At 41.9% G+C, this 14,850-nt stretch overlaps 1 protein-coding gene across 3 annotated transcripts in view; it reads right to left on the bottom strand.

Annotated features, from left to right (window-relative positions):
* The window catches only part of EDC3 (enhancer of mRNA decapping 3), a 39,411-nt gene that overhangs the window by 13,027 nt on the left and 11,534 nt on the right, over positions 1-14,850 (bottom strand). For all 3 annotated transcript variants that reach the window (XM_031440837.2, XM_010977885.3, XM_064480701.1), the window contains exon 4: positions 8,942-9,277. In XM_031440837.2, coding sequence (XP_031296697.1) covers positions 8,942-9,277 — 336 coding nt within the window. The remainder of the gene's footprint in view (positions 1-8,941; positions 9,278-14,850) is intronic.

The raw sequence follows: 14,850 nt of genomic DNA, 5'->3' as shown, positions 1-14,850 counted from the left end.
GTGCTGGAACACTGCCTGGTGGTGGGGCTACATAAACATATGTTGAATTAGTGACTGAGCAGGAAGGAAACCTGTGTATAACAGCCTCGGGGCATTTCACTCTGCAGCTTTGCAAGAGCCCAGCTATAACCAAAGGTAAGTGTGGATAAGCTGTTTCTGACTTTCTCCACTTCTTCCTTGTCCCGTTAATAACTAGACCACCCTCCTATCTACACTGGACCTCATACCTTCAGGTTAAAGCTCTATTAGAACAAGCTTTGGACTCCAGAAGTAAAGGGCTTTCTGACAAGATTATTCATTAATTACAAAGGGGAAAAGTATCTTTACAAAGAAAAAAAATCTGGTGGACAACTTATCAACACCTTGTCACCTTATCAAGCGATCAAATAAGCCTCAGTAACGGGACAAACTGACATTGTGTACGCTATGATGTGATGCCTTGAGAGAGACAAAAATGTTTAACGTGAATCATATCAAAAGGAAGCAATCAGTAAATCAAAACTAAGGGGTATTCTGCAAATCAACTGGCCTAGACACTTGAATGTCAATACTGCAAAAGGCAACAAAAGTTGTGGGAACTGTCCTGAAAGAAAGAAATGAAAGAAACATGACAGCTAAATGTAACATGCAATGGCTGATTAAAAACATAGCTATACATTGTTTACAACAGCCAAAACTTGGAAGCAACCTAAATGTCCATCAACAAATGAATGGATAAAGAAGTAACACACACACACACACACACACACACACACACACACACACACACACACAGGAATATTACTCAGCCATAAAAATGAAACATTGCCATCTGCAGCAACACAGGAGGACCTAGAGATTATCATATTAAGTAACTCAGAGAAAGACAAATATATAATATCACTTATATGTGGAATTTTTAAAAAATGATACAAATGAACTTATTTACAAAACAGAAACAGACTCAAAGACATAGAAAACAAATTTACCGTTACCAAAGGGGAAGGGGGGGGCGGATAAATTAGGAGTTTAGAATTAACAGATACACACTACTATACATAAAATAGATAAACAAGAAGGACCTACTATATAGCACAGGGATCTATATTCAGTATCTTGTAATAACATATAATGGAAAAGAATCTGAAAAAGCATATGTATACATATATATACATGTATATATAACTGAATCACTTCACTGTACACTTGAAACTAACACAATATTGTAAATCAACTATACTTCAACAACAACAAAATACAGCTATAAACGACATGATTGGGACAATTGGAAACTTTTGCATATGGGCTGTATATTAGGCAATACCCTTGTATTAATTTTAAATTTCCTGAGAGCAATCCTGTTTTGTGGTTGTATCGAGCAGCATCCTACTAAATATGTATGGAAATATTTAGGGGTGAAATCAATGAATGCAAGTAAATGTCAAATTTTTCAGGTGTGTGTGTGTATACATATTATATAAAGTAAATGTGGCAGAACGTTAACTGATGAATCTAAATGAAGGGTGTATAGTTGTTTATTATACTATTCTAGCAACTTTTCTGAAAGTTTGAAATTTTTTCAATACAAAAAGTTGGGGAGAAAAAAAAAGAGTTAAATGTCTCCAAATATAATAAAAAATGTTTGCAGAGTAATAATACATTAAGCCAGTGGTGGGGTGGGGAGTGGCAGGAAATAGAATAAATAAAGAGAATATGAAAACAAACCCTGTTCACAGTCTTACAACCTAGCTAGAAACAAAAAATATATATATGTGCACATATCAGAGAATACAAAACTAACTGTTATCCTGAGCACAAGTACAAAGTATGAATTTCAAACCAGGAGCTGCAGGTAGTGTCAAATGCTCAATCTGAACTATGCCTTGAAAGACAGGCAGGACTATAGTCACAAGAATAGAAGAGACAGTGCACCCCAGGGTGGGGAGGAGCCATGAACAAAGTTCCAGAGGCTGGAATGAGTGTGACATGACCAGATGAAAACTTCCCTGCCTGGGGCCCAGAGGCTGATGCGAAAGCTAGCTTAGAGCAGTGGGCAGGACCAGACTTCAGAAGGCACTGAAAGCCAAATTGCTTTATTCAGGATGAAGCTGACAGGGCTAGAAAATGAGGGCAGAAAAGCCATGTAGAACTGATTTCCAGGGACAAAGGGAACCTGTGGAGGAGCACAAAAAAACTAAAAGGATATGACAATTTCAAGAATGACACTGAAGAAAGAAGAGGATATGGAACCAGAATAAATACTGAGGATAAAGGAAAACTCTTTGTCAGGACTGCTGCAGAAGGAAATACTATGTCTGTTATTAAACTAGAAAAATTCTTCCTGGTCATGAATTTTTTTTTAAGTCCAGTTGATTTACAATGTTGTCAGTTTCAGGTATAAAGCAAAGTCAAAGTTACACACACATATATATACATTCTTTTTCAGATTCTTTTCCATTATAGGTTATTATAAAACACTGAATATAGACCTACCTATACACAGTAGGTCCTTGCTGATTTAGTCATGAGTTTTTATGAGAAGGAAGAGGCAAAGATAGCCACAAAGTTTCATGCTGTACACTTAAAGAATGGTGAATGCACCGAAAGAAACAGGAATGTTAAAGGCCTCAAGGATATTGGGGTTGTGGTGGTGGTGGTGAATGACTGACTTAGCTCTGATATGCTGAATCTAAGGAGGATGCTGGATACATTGGAATCAAACTCCTTCCTTGCTGTGGCTGGATACCTGCTGCTCTGAAATGGCAAGCGGCACATCAGCAAAGAAGTCACATTCGCAGAGACCAACTCAGTTTCTAAAATGACCAACTAGCACCTTCATTAAAACTCAGGTGTCAGGCCATGATGTGCTAGGCTCCAGATCCCTGGGCCCTTAGTCTGCATTTAAACTCTTAAAACTCTGGCAACAAGTGGCCATGAGACCTTTTCCAGTAGGAAGACTTTAGGAAGCACTGGGGGAAGAGTCTAAACCAAGACACCTGTTGTAACAGTACTGCTCTGAAACCTCATGAGACTGCCAATGACCACAACCAAGCCCTCCGGGCCAATGACAAGTGTCCACCTGATTATCCAAGCCCAGAAACTCTGAAGGATTCCACATTAAAAGGACTGACCAGTCGGTCCACTCCTGGCACTGGAGAAACTGTTAGAACCTGAGGTTTCCAAAATCAACCAAGTAACTGTCAAAGAAGTCTGCCTGCAGACACGTAATTTCAGAAACTAGGCTCGTTAGCTCTGCTCAGTGAAAAGCTGTGGTGGCACTTGGTGCAGGAGCACAGGTGTTGGGACTGCAGGTTTTCTGGTCCAGGACACCTCCTAGAATTTACCTCCTCCTGTCTGCCCTGTGACTCTCTTAAGGTAAGAAAAGCAGAAGAGATGCTCCCTAGGAATGGCATCCCTGTAGCACATGGTTTAATCTGTAAACACAGCAAGGGGAATGAGGGGTAAGGGAAATCAAGGCAGGAACCCACGTGGGCTGGGTCCACTGCAGCAGACACCTGAGTCTCTGGGTGGGAAGGATTCTCATCAGGAGTCCATCAGCCGCTGAAGGTGGTCTTCACTACCCTCAGGTAAAATTCTTCAATGGTGACTTCTAAACTCAAAGATTTTTCCTTTCTGAATTCCTTTTGAACACATAAATCCAGAACAGATTTCCTGATTACCTATTCTTCAGGAAATAAAAACACTGCTAGTCTTAAAAGCATGAGGATGCTTCTTGAGGGACTCTTGGTGACAAGAAGCAGAGAAAGGCAGCCAGGGCTCAGAGGCAGAAATGGGAAGACAACTGCCAGCCTGGAATGGCGAAAGCCAAGCTTGTCCTGAGAGCAAGATACATCCCCACTGAACCTCAAAGACTTAGCTAGCCAAGGTGGGACGAGTAAAGAGGCCAGCCACAAAGCAGCAGGAGAAACCCAACTATGGCTTCAGCAGCTGCTCCCCTTCAGAGTAAGGATTAGAACTGCTTTTAATGAGAGAACCGAGTGTGGGTAAGTGGTGCTGAACTCAGGGGGCTCAGACCGGAGGGTCTCACTCAAACTTTGACATAATCCTTTTGCAAGACAGTGAACAGTAACTACTGCAGATCATCCTCATACACTTGCTGCTCCCCAAATCTCAGCAGACACACAGTATGGAGGCAAAGGGACATCCTTCAGGCAAAGTAGATGGGACAACTGTGGAAATTCAGTGCCTGCACCAGCAGCGCCTCCTTCTGCTGCCTCCCATCAGACTTTCATAAACTTGAAGACAAATGGCAGAAGTTAAATAAGAACTCTACCCAAAAGAAAGGGCTCTTGAATAAACATACTGGAGAAGAATTTATTAGAAGCCAGGGAATGATGACTTCTAGACACTTTAAAAGACATTCCTGGTGAAAGGTTTACCAGAACACTTAACTCCAGCAAAATGGGGTAACAGTGCAACCTCACAGAGATGCTATGAAAATCAACTGAGATAAACACACGAGGTGCTTAGAAGGGTGCCCAGGACATACCAAATACCCGGTGAACACCTGATATTCTAACGCTGATTACAATGCTCCTTCTCCTGAACCAGGCCCCTACCCTTCCCTTTTTGCTACCTCTAAATCTTGCACACATTCCTAGTTTGTTTACACATCCGGTTACCCTATAAGCTAAGGCCCCTGAGGTGATGGACAATGATTTACTGAGAGTATCTAGAACAGTGCCTGGCACAGTGCAAAAATTCTGCAAACACTGATGCTTTGAAATAACCTTCCTGAGGCAGCCTCTGCAATTCACATTAAAGTCAAACAGTGACTGGGGGGGAGGGCATAGCTCAGTGGTAGAGCACATGCTCAGCATGCACAAGGTCCTGGGGTCAATCCCCAGCACCCTCCTCTAAAAATAAATAAACCTAATTACCTCCTCCCCTCAAATAAAAAAAATCAAAGTGATTGAATAATAATTATAAGCTGGTATTGCAATAGCTGCTTTTCCACATGCTCTCATTTAATTGACAAGTATCACCCCACTTTACAGACAAGGAAACAGGCTTGTTAGCCCCCATGTGAAGACGTAATTCAATCCTCTGACTCTACAGAAGCCTCCTCATTGAAGCTTTAATAATTTTTTTCCAGATAATCATTGTAAATCAATTTTTCGAAGCCTTTAATACTTAATAGCTCCATCTGTGTGGCAACTGTACTATTTGCTTTCTCTGGGCTCAACCACAAAACAACGCAGGAGGAAAAGTACAAAACCATGGAGACTTGGCCCATTACAAACTCCTGCAATCTCATCACAACTAGACGCTCACTGCCAGTCCTCTTGCCCCACAGTTTCAATGTCTTTGAATCCTCTTGTTCACTCAACTTTTCCACTTGTTTTCAATCATCAAATCCTATCAAATCCCCCTTTGTCACCTCTCTCACAACCTTGTCTTCCTTTGGACCTTCCAGTCAGAGGTCCAAACCCCTAGCACATTAGTTCTGTCAAAAGCCTAATTTATCTTCCTGCTCTGGTCTCTCCTTTAATTCTACTCTGAGTTCTATCATGAGACCAGTCTTCCTAAAGACTAACAAGTCTTCTTAAGAGAGATTTTGGATCATGTCATTGCTCCCTATGGTCATAAATGGCACACAGGCCCTCTGAGCTCCCATCCAAAGCTTTTTAAAATTCCTGCTACTCCCCTCTCTCCCACAAATCCCTGCCCTGCCCAAACCAGCCAAAGGCCAATCTCCTCCACGGCCCTTTACTCACACTATTCACCAGCACCTGCCCAGCCCACCCATGGATATTCCTCCTCTTCCTCTCTGGTGGAACCCTGCCCATGCTTCAAGGCTTCTGTCCTGCCCACTTTGCGAAGCCTTCCCTGATCAGCCCAGCCTTCAGGACCTCTCCTGCCTCTCAACACCCAGCACACTTAACGTCCACACTTTCTCTGGACTCCAGGCATATACTGGTATCTTCCCATTTTCTAGTACATTTTAGTAACTTGAATGCAAGGACTCTAAGACTTAACAAGTCTAGAGTGACTTAATGTGCAATGTTTTGACTGACCCAGTCTTAAATATTACTTTCAGAATACTGTGAGTGTTGAGCAAAGCTTACCACTCCCCTCATCAGTGTTCTTCGGGGACCTCTCACCTCTGAACAGAGAGTGCTCACAGGCAGCTGGCATTTTATAGCCAAACTTATAGAACACACATGTGACCACTGGATACCATTACTGAGCAGGGCAGCTCATGCTGGAGGAATGTCTGACAATCTGCTGGAGACAGCAGCACCATTAAAGGACCCAAAGGGGCTTTCCAGAGAGAAAGGATTTGGGTTAGACAAAGAGCTAAATTTAGTTGCTTCCTGAATGTGTTTTCCCAATACACCTTTTATAACACTGCCCCCTCCGCCCCGACACACACACTGCTGGCAGAGTACTACCAAGAGGAACAGAGAACACCGGCTTAGAAACTGCTGACGCCACTCAGCATGCGGTTAGTGTGCAGGACCCCAGGAGCGAGCCGTCAGAATCCTGAAACCCAAGCCCAAGCCATTACCATGTGGGTAGTGAACATGTTGTTCTTTTGCTACTCTGGGAATGAGTAGAAAACAAGGTATTTGGGGTTCTAGGACACCACAAGGCTAGACTGAGGAGCTAGCCAAGCCACTCCCTACAACTGCTGACCTAAGCTGGTCTATTTCTGAGGGAATCCTAAAGAAAAAAGACTATGTAGTCTATTTGCCATGAAACTGCCCGTCTTCTACTGTATTCTTCTTTCTCTTTACTTATCCACATTCAGAAAAGGAAAGGAGATGTGACAGATAAGGTTTTCTGGGCCTCAATGTCCTAAATGTATAAAAATGAGAAAATTAAACCAGGGGATCAAGTAACCTATCACTAATATCTTATAGTCCTAGGTGGTCTCCTCACATATTCCGGACAGTCTGCCTTATTCTGATACTAACATTTGGATAGTAGATCCAACTGGAAAAGTGTCCCTAGCCTGGAGCCACCTGAATAGCACTCAGTAAAAACCTGCTCTGAGGCCTGTGCCTCGGAGCCTGAGCAGAGTTAAAGTCCCCCGGAGGAGGAGCTGCTCAGCAAGAGACCAGCTTGCATGCTCTGTCTCCAGTACAGGCCCTGCTTGGCAAAAGGACTTCATTTCCACTCCTTACCACTGCTGAGAACAAGGAGAAGAACAAGATGGCATGAGGCTGTAGGGCTGCTTGCCCCCTCACTGTCAGGCACCAGTGAAATGCAACTGGTTGCTACATACCACAAGTCGCCGCACCTGAGTTCTTGGCCAAGGTCCAGTGCATGTGCTTTGTAGCATGCCTGCTAATGGCAATTCTGGAAAAATAGTTTCATACGAGAGAATTTTTACTTCCATCATTAAATTAAATGAGGTGTGAAGATCAAGTTGGGGAGGTGGAGTGTGTAGCAGGATGAAAATTCCCACCTCTCCCACTGTCTACTTCAGCAAACGCTTTCTTAGACTCTTTGCAATCTGAGAATCTTTCCTGATTCTCACTGTTACTCTCTCCCTTTTAGCCACTTCACTCCAGGAAGCCTATAACCGCCCCTCCCAAGCTCAGGAATTTCAGGGAAATCACATTCTGCGTGACTCAACCACCTCAACTTCCAGAGAGCTACCAGGAGAGGCAGCTTATTTTGCTACTGAGGGCAGTGAAAAGAGAGCAGTCAGAGGTGGATGGGTGGCAGGATCTAAGTGCACTACCAGACCTGCTGGATGATAGCTGCCTTTGAAAAGCTTAAAACCTGGCCATTTAAATAAAGTCTGATTCTGAGCCAGGCTGTTTGCCTTAACATGGGTGGTAAAAACCAGCAGAGTTCAGCAAATCACACTGTCAGTGTCACTTAAGGAAACTACCTTATTAGTAAAGAGGCATGCCTGCCAGAGTCTGACAGTGAAAGATGGAAATAACTTAGTAGTCTTTCTTAGCCTGACAATCTGCTTATTTTTTTCATATGGAAGCTTTACACTCAGCAAAACCAAATACAACAGAGCCCTACTCTTGTCTAGAAAAATGCCATGCCACAGCTCTGATTTTCCCCCAAATGTAATTAAGCTGTCTCCATAAATCTTCCTGTAACTGCTACTAGCATTCAAGATTTATAATCTCTATATTCAAAACTTCAAATCAAAATGATTACTCAGTTCCTTCTCTACTTATTAAAATTATTATGATTCCCCTTTTAGTTCTTAGGATTATTTAATAACAATGGTTTCAATCTGTCTTTCAAGAAACCCAGTTAATAAGTTTGGGGGGAAGGGACAGAGATAGGAATGAGGTAGACCACCTCTTCCACAGCTGCCTCAAATGCCACGTTTGAAGAAAAGATTCCACTGCTACAAAAAAAGAAACATCGCGGAAGTAACAGAACAGGCTATCATATACAGTGACCCAGATAACTACCAAGACACTACTCTGTCACATGAGCATTATGACTAGCCAACCCTCAATGACCAGAGCTAGCAGGAGATAAGGACAGTGTAGTAAAAATGTGATGTATTGAAACTCTGTAATTTTAGTCAATGGTTTCAACTACCCATCTCTGACTATCTGTTACCGCAGCAAACAACTAGTGAAACAGAGGTGAACTTCTGGTAAAATGAACAGGCAGTAACAGGGAAGCCAAAGTGAAAACAGATCTGACTGTGTGAATCTAGGCAGCTGGCCTCCAGGCCTTCAATTGTAAATCACAGCATACTTAATAAACAGCAGACCAGATCCTGCCACGCGCGGGATATAAATGGACATGTAGAAAAATCAGCCACCACCTCCAACCCAGTGGTAGGTAGGATGTTGTATCAGCCACAGACTCCAAGAGACAATATAATGGGCCAACCACCACGCTGCCTGAGTTAATTCCTACTGCCAAGACTCTGACTCACAATCTAGGACATTCTGTTTCAAGTCTAAAAGGAAGGGAAGAGCAGCCAGTGGGATGTGGGGTGACTCACCTGTGCAGAACTCCTTGCTCACACTGTGGGGCACTGTGATCCGCCGGTAGACAATGGGCTCTGACTCCAGGATGTTCTCATCGTGGCGGTACCGAGCAGGCCGCTCATTTGGGATGCCCCGGGAACGGGTACCACTTCTCCTCTCATAGGTATCAATCTCCTCAAACACAGCTGCCTTGTCAAAAAGGGCCAGGTTCCCTTCGAAATCAAAATCTGTGTCTGGGATCTCCTCAATGTCATCCCCGAAGCACTCGTCGTCTTTATTCTTCATCTGGCCATTCTTTAAGCCACTTTTCTTTGGAGTTGCCTGATTTGGGTGCCTGCTACTAGATGACCCTGGAGGAAAAACAGGTACTAAAGTCAGTGTGTACACAGAAAGTGCTCAGGGGAAATGCAAAACGCACTGGCCCTTTATGGAGAGTGTTCTAGGAATCAATGTGAACATGGTATGGTTAAGCTATTCCTAAATCATATCAAGTAGCACAAACTGCCACAAATCTCATGCAATAATAGATTTCATATATTATCCAAGTAATAGTAAATATGAAATAAGCAGTATTCCTGCAAATCTTAAGTTCTGCCCTTCATAAGGAAATTGGTAACGACCAAGGTTTTTTTTGACAACTGACTATCAAAACAGTGGAAGGGTAAGAACGCAGCTGTCTCTTCTGAATGTCCAGTACTTGTTTAGGAGAGAAATTCCCCCAGAGTAAAAGAAAGCCAGCTCCTCACACCTGAAGTTCGTAAGAAGATACTACTCAAGTGGCTCTTAATTCTATGTTTACCAAGCAAGCAATCTTCTGATTTTTAACTTGCTCTCAGGTTACACCCCAGCAGGAGGGAATCCCTGGTTTAGACAGAGTCCAGATCTTGAGCCAGATACACAACTACCACTATAAGCGGCTATATTTGACTTATAGCCCTGTTTTAAGATCTTTTGGTAAATGTGATCTCTTTTCTCAAAATTTTCTCTTCTGGGTAAGCAATTTCTGAACTATCAAATAATGACATGGACCATACTGACCTAATCCTATTTTACCAGAAGTTTAGCTCTGTTTCACTAGTTCTTTGCCACATCAAGATGCATATCAAAACCAGAGCAGTCAGTCACTGTCTCTGATACTCCATTTGGCCACCACACATCAGTCAACTATTCCTCTAGCAGCCAAGGCAGAAGACCCCACATAATTCTCCAAACTCTCCCTCCCCAGAGAATCCTGAACTAAGTTTATAGTTTGAGCCCCATCTGATCACCCTGAAAGGGTGGATCAGGTGACTGGTGTGCCAAACTGAACTTCCAACATAGTCTAAATAAACATAATGTACTTCCTTTTGAGAGACTGAGCTCCTTGACTGCTGAAAATACTCAAGCGGAGGTTAGGATGATCATGAGCAAATCCCCTAGCGTGCATCACCCCAGCTACGCTGCTCTCTTTCCACAGCAACTCCCCTCTGTCCAGTGGACCATGTGTCAGGAGACCTAGGATCTAGCTGCAGTTCTGTCATCAACATGTTGTATCACCTTGTACCTATCATCCAACTTCTCAATTTCGTTGTGTATGAAATGCTCAGTGGATCCCCAGCAGGGTTTAGAGCACACAGCAGGCAGTCAAATATTTGTTTAACGAATTAACATCAGCAAGATCAATTACAATAATCATTCAGAAAGACGTGTACTATGAAAATATAGCTCATGTCCAAGTTTTCCTAATGCCAAATATTGGTATGGAAAAGGGCTCTGCTGGCAGTAAAGATGAGATTTAGGCCTCTGAAAAACAACCTAGGGCTGACCAAAACTATGAAGGAGGGGAAGAGTTGGCTAAGCTACCATAGATAGCTCAGATTATGAACCACTCAGAAGCCTGTCAAAGTCTGGGTTAAGTTCTAGTTCCAATAATTTGATAAAAACATTCAGTGATAGCATGCTGTGTGCCACAGCTAGGTGCTAGGAACATAGCATGCAACCAAGACACGCTACTCAAAAAGGAAGGAGGAGAGATATATAATCAAATCATTAAAATACAATGTAGTAAGAATTATAACAGAAGTTTACATAAAGTGCTATAGAAACATGGATGAAAAAGCTGGAGAGCAAGCATGAAAACACAACATCAGGATAACACCATTAGCAATATATGTAAGCAAGGGAAGAACCAGAGAAAAAATCCAGTTTGCAAGATTATCAATGCACTGCCTCAATATTAAGTCAAAGCATCCTATTAGGAAATAGGTTTCTGGCCCAGTGGTCTCCCTCCAGTGGGTATGTGCATGCCCAGGAGCATAAAGGATGCAGGGAGAAGATACTGATAACAGAAAGAAATGAAGCTTTATGAGTTTAATGTACAGATGGAAGCTGGCACCATTATGGGGGTTCATGTCACCCAATCACTGCCAGTATTTGAGATATGAGAAATGAGAGATGTGCTGTAACAAGAAGTGTGTCCATGCAAGTGGATTTACATCATAATTTAAAAATTGTGGTAAAATATACATACACACAATTTATCTTTTAAATCATTTTAAGTGTACAGTTCAGTGGCATTAAGTACATTCACATTGCTGTGCAACTGTACACAATTTTAACTACTAAAGCATACCCACATCAAGTAAGTGGCTTAAAGATTCCTATGAACAAGCCATGTATTACAGATAATACCAACAATGCAATAATAAGTGAACAAGAGAACACCTCCCCTATTCCTCCTACATAGGCCTTCTTAAACCAGAATGAGGTTTTCTAAAATTAATCTAATCAGATCTAAGAAGACGGTCTCCCAAATTAAAAAGTAATAAAGATTATTCAAGGAAGAATCCATACAAACTATCACTGATTAACCTTCACCCAAATGTATACTCTACATCACAGCCCTGGGGCCATATTCAGCCCGAACCCTGCCTGTTTCTGTAAATAAAGCTTTCCTGGAACACAATCACACGCACTTGTCTACATACCGTCTAAGGCTGCCTTTGTGCTATGACACAAAGTCAGATGTTTGAGACAGAGACCGTACAGCCTGCAAACCCTGAAACACTTACCACCTGACTCTTTACAGGAGTTTTTTCACCATGACCTACGTCATGCCTCTCAGAGGTGTTCCTCCCAGCTATGACTGACATTAAACTTTTCTAAATTTTTAATTAACTGAACCTGGGGCCAGTTCTTTGCATCTGTTTCATTCAAAGTGTTAAGTGTGTCACTTAATAAACTATTGCCTTTCAGCTCCACAATCACCCTTTGTGATGCCAGGCTAGAACTCTACAAACTACATTTTTCCTTCTTTAGCTGGCTTCCTGTTAGGGTCTACCACCAGTAGTAGGTAGTAGGTACCTGAAGAGACGGGAAGGAAGGAGGAAGGAGATGGGGCTTTCTCCTTGTCTGCTCACTACTCACACCAGCATTGCACTGGCACACATAGACAGAACCAGCTCTGCCGAAAGAGGGGCAGAACCACATCATTCAGACCTGTCACCCAATACTATGCCTGGTCCATCATAAGTATGTAAATCTCCACTGAATTAAGAAATCAAAACAGCCATATCAAAAAATAAAACAAATAAAACCCCCAAATAAATAACAAGAGTCTAAAGAAGTTACAAAAGAAAAGGCAACTTGAGGATTAACTGTGAGAAGAAAATGAAGCCATCAAAAAACTAGGCCAAACAGCTACAAAAACAATAAAAAGATTGTGGTTTCCAGGGGTTTGGGGAGAGGGAGGGAGGGAGGAATGAATAGATGGAGCACAAGGGATTTTTAGGGCAATGAAATTATTCTGTATACTATAGTGGTGGCTATATGTCCTCACGCATTTGTCAAAATCCATAGAATTGACAACACCAAGAGTGAACCCTAATGTAAACTATGGACTTTGGTTGATAATAACGAGTCCATGTTGGTTCATCGATTGTACCAACTATGCCACACTGATGAGGGATGTTGAGGGGAGGGGAGTATATATGTGTGGGTGGGGAGAGTTATGTGGGAACTCCCTATTTTCTGCTCAGTTCTGTTGTGAAGCTGAAACTGCTCTAAAAGAATAAAGTCTATTAAAAAAAACCCAGTAAGAACCCAAAAAACAACAAAACTATGCCAAGTGTGTTGCGTGACTGAAAAGGACAGGAAGATGAAGTTGTCAACAATAATACAAGAGGGAATATGAGGCAAGAGATACAGAGGAAAGGAGTTTAGTCCCGTCCAGTGTGAACTGACAATGAACAATCCTGGACCTAGCACAGTGACAGATGGAGACAAGCAATTAACTCATGGGAGAGAAGACACGGGAAAAGCAGCAAGATGGGAAATCATTTTTGGCTCAGCCACAGACTCTATAAACATCACTTACAACCAAACCCAGAGTTATGACTTTAGAAAGTATCAGGTATTTGTCTTTTTCCCCCCTTAACCAAGGCACCGCGGACTGAACCCAGGAGCTGGCGCTAACCAAGTACGTCCTCTACCACTGAGCTATACCTATACCCCCGACTCCCAGTATCAGGCATTTTCCTTTTTTTTAAAATTCATTTTGTACCTTTATTGTTAATGTTGGCATTACAATTTTAAAACAATTTTGTACATACTATGAAATAAAACAAATGAGTAAATCTGTTAACATTTTTATGAATCAAGATTTTCAGTATAAAAAAATAGGTACAAATATAAGAGAAAACAGCTATGAAAAACACTGTAATAGTCTATGTTACATTAATTGTTATGTAGTTTTTTTTTTTTTAAACAGATGGCCATTGTCCTAAGAGGCAGTTTCTGGAAACCTAACATTTGATCATTTTAGGAATCCAAGATTTTTAATGATGCCATTTTATCTTTCCGACAACAACTTTATTTTCCTCTGGGTTTTATTTCCAATGATTTTTCTTTTCTTTCTTTTTTTAAAAACACCTTTATTATGGTATGATTCCGGTAAGCCACACATATTTCAGATATACAATTTGATGAATTCTGATAGATGTATACACCAACGAAACCACCACCACAATTAAGATAGCTAACAGGTATTTTTCTCATGCTCCCTCTGAATACAGATGTTCCATTCATTCATTTGACAAATGAATGAGCACTAAGGACCAGCTATGTTCCAAATACTATCAGGAAAGCAGAGAGTGAAAAAAATTTTGAAGAGGAAATACTGACATCACAGGTCAGCAAGAACAGAAAGGAGAATATAAAATAAATGAAAGGCAGGCTAACATGCTCAGTTGTCTCTTATTCTTCCCTTTCCTCATATTTTAATATAAACATTGGGAAGTCCTGGCTGAATATGCTGCCTCAATACTTGGCTTACTCAGCCCAAAGGGCCTGGCTCTGTATTAACCTGGCCCTTGGCCACTGGAAGAGAAAAGCACTTCCCTTGGAAAAGATAAACAACACTCCCAGATTTCTCTACCTTTTAATTACAAGGGCCAAGTGTATGTTAAGACTGGAGGCTGGCCGCCTTCCTGTGCCATTTTGCTGCCAGCCTTTGGCACAGAGGGCCTTTGGCCAGGATAACATATAACAAATCCATTGTTGTGTAACCCTCAGTGTCACTTATTTATTGGTTTTTGTCACACACATATTGTAAAGGGCAACTCTGTCCTGCACTTAGCACGCTAAAGGGCACCTGAGGGTCAAATGACAAATGTTTTAGTGCCAGACTCACATAATGCCAGCTATGTGAGGAGGTGCCTGAGAGTATCTGGGACCTTCTTTTCAACTCCCAAATTCTAGAGCCTGGCAGTCAGTCAACCTCTTGGGCACCAGGGTTTCTAAGCCTGCTGGATATATGACGCACGTCCAAGGAGGTTAAGAAGTCACATCAGGACCTCAGTAGGACCAGAAAAACTTAGCAAAAAATAACTTTCTGACCTCAGACAGTGGGATCACTGTTACACAGAACAGATCATACACAGGCGTT

The sequence above is a fragment of the Camelus dromedarius genome, chromosome 29 (assembly GCF_036321535.1).
Source record: "Camelus dromedarius isolate mCamDro1 chromosome 29, mCamDro1.pat, whole genome shotgun sequence".
Lineage (NCBI taxonomy): Eukaryota > Metazoa > Chordata > Mammalia > Artiodactyla > Camelidae > Camelus > Camelus dromedarius.
The sequence above is the reverse complement of the archived record's forward strand: the minus strand, read 5'-3'. Positions and strand labels throughout refer to the sequence as shown.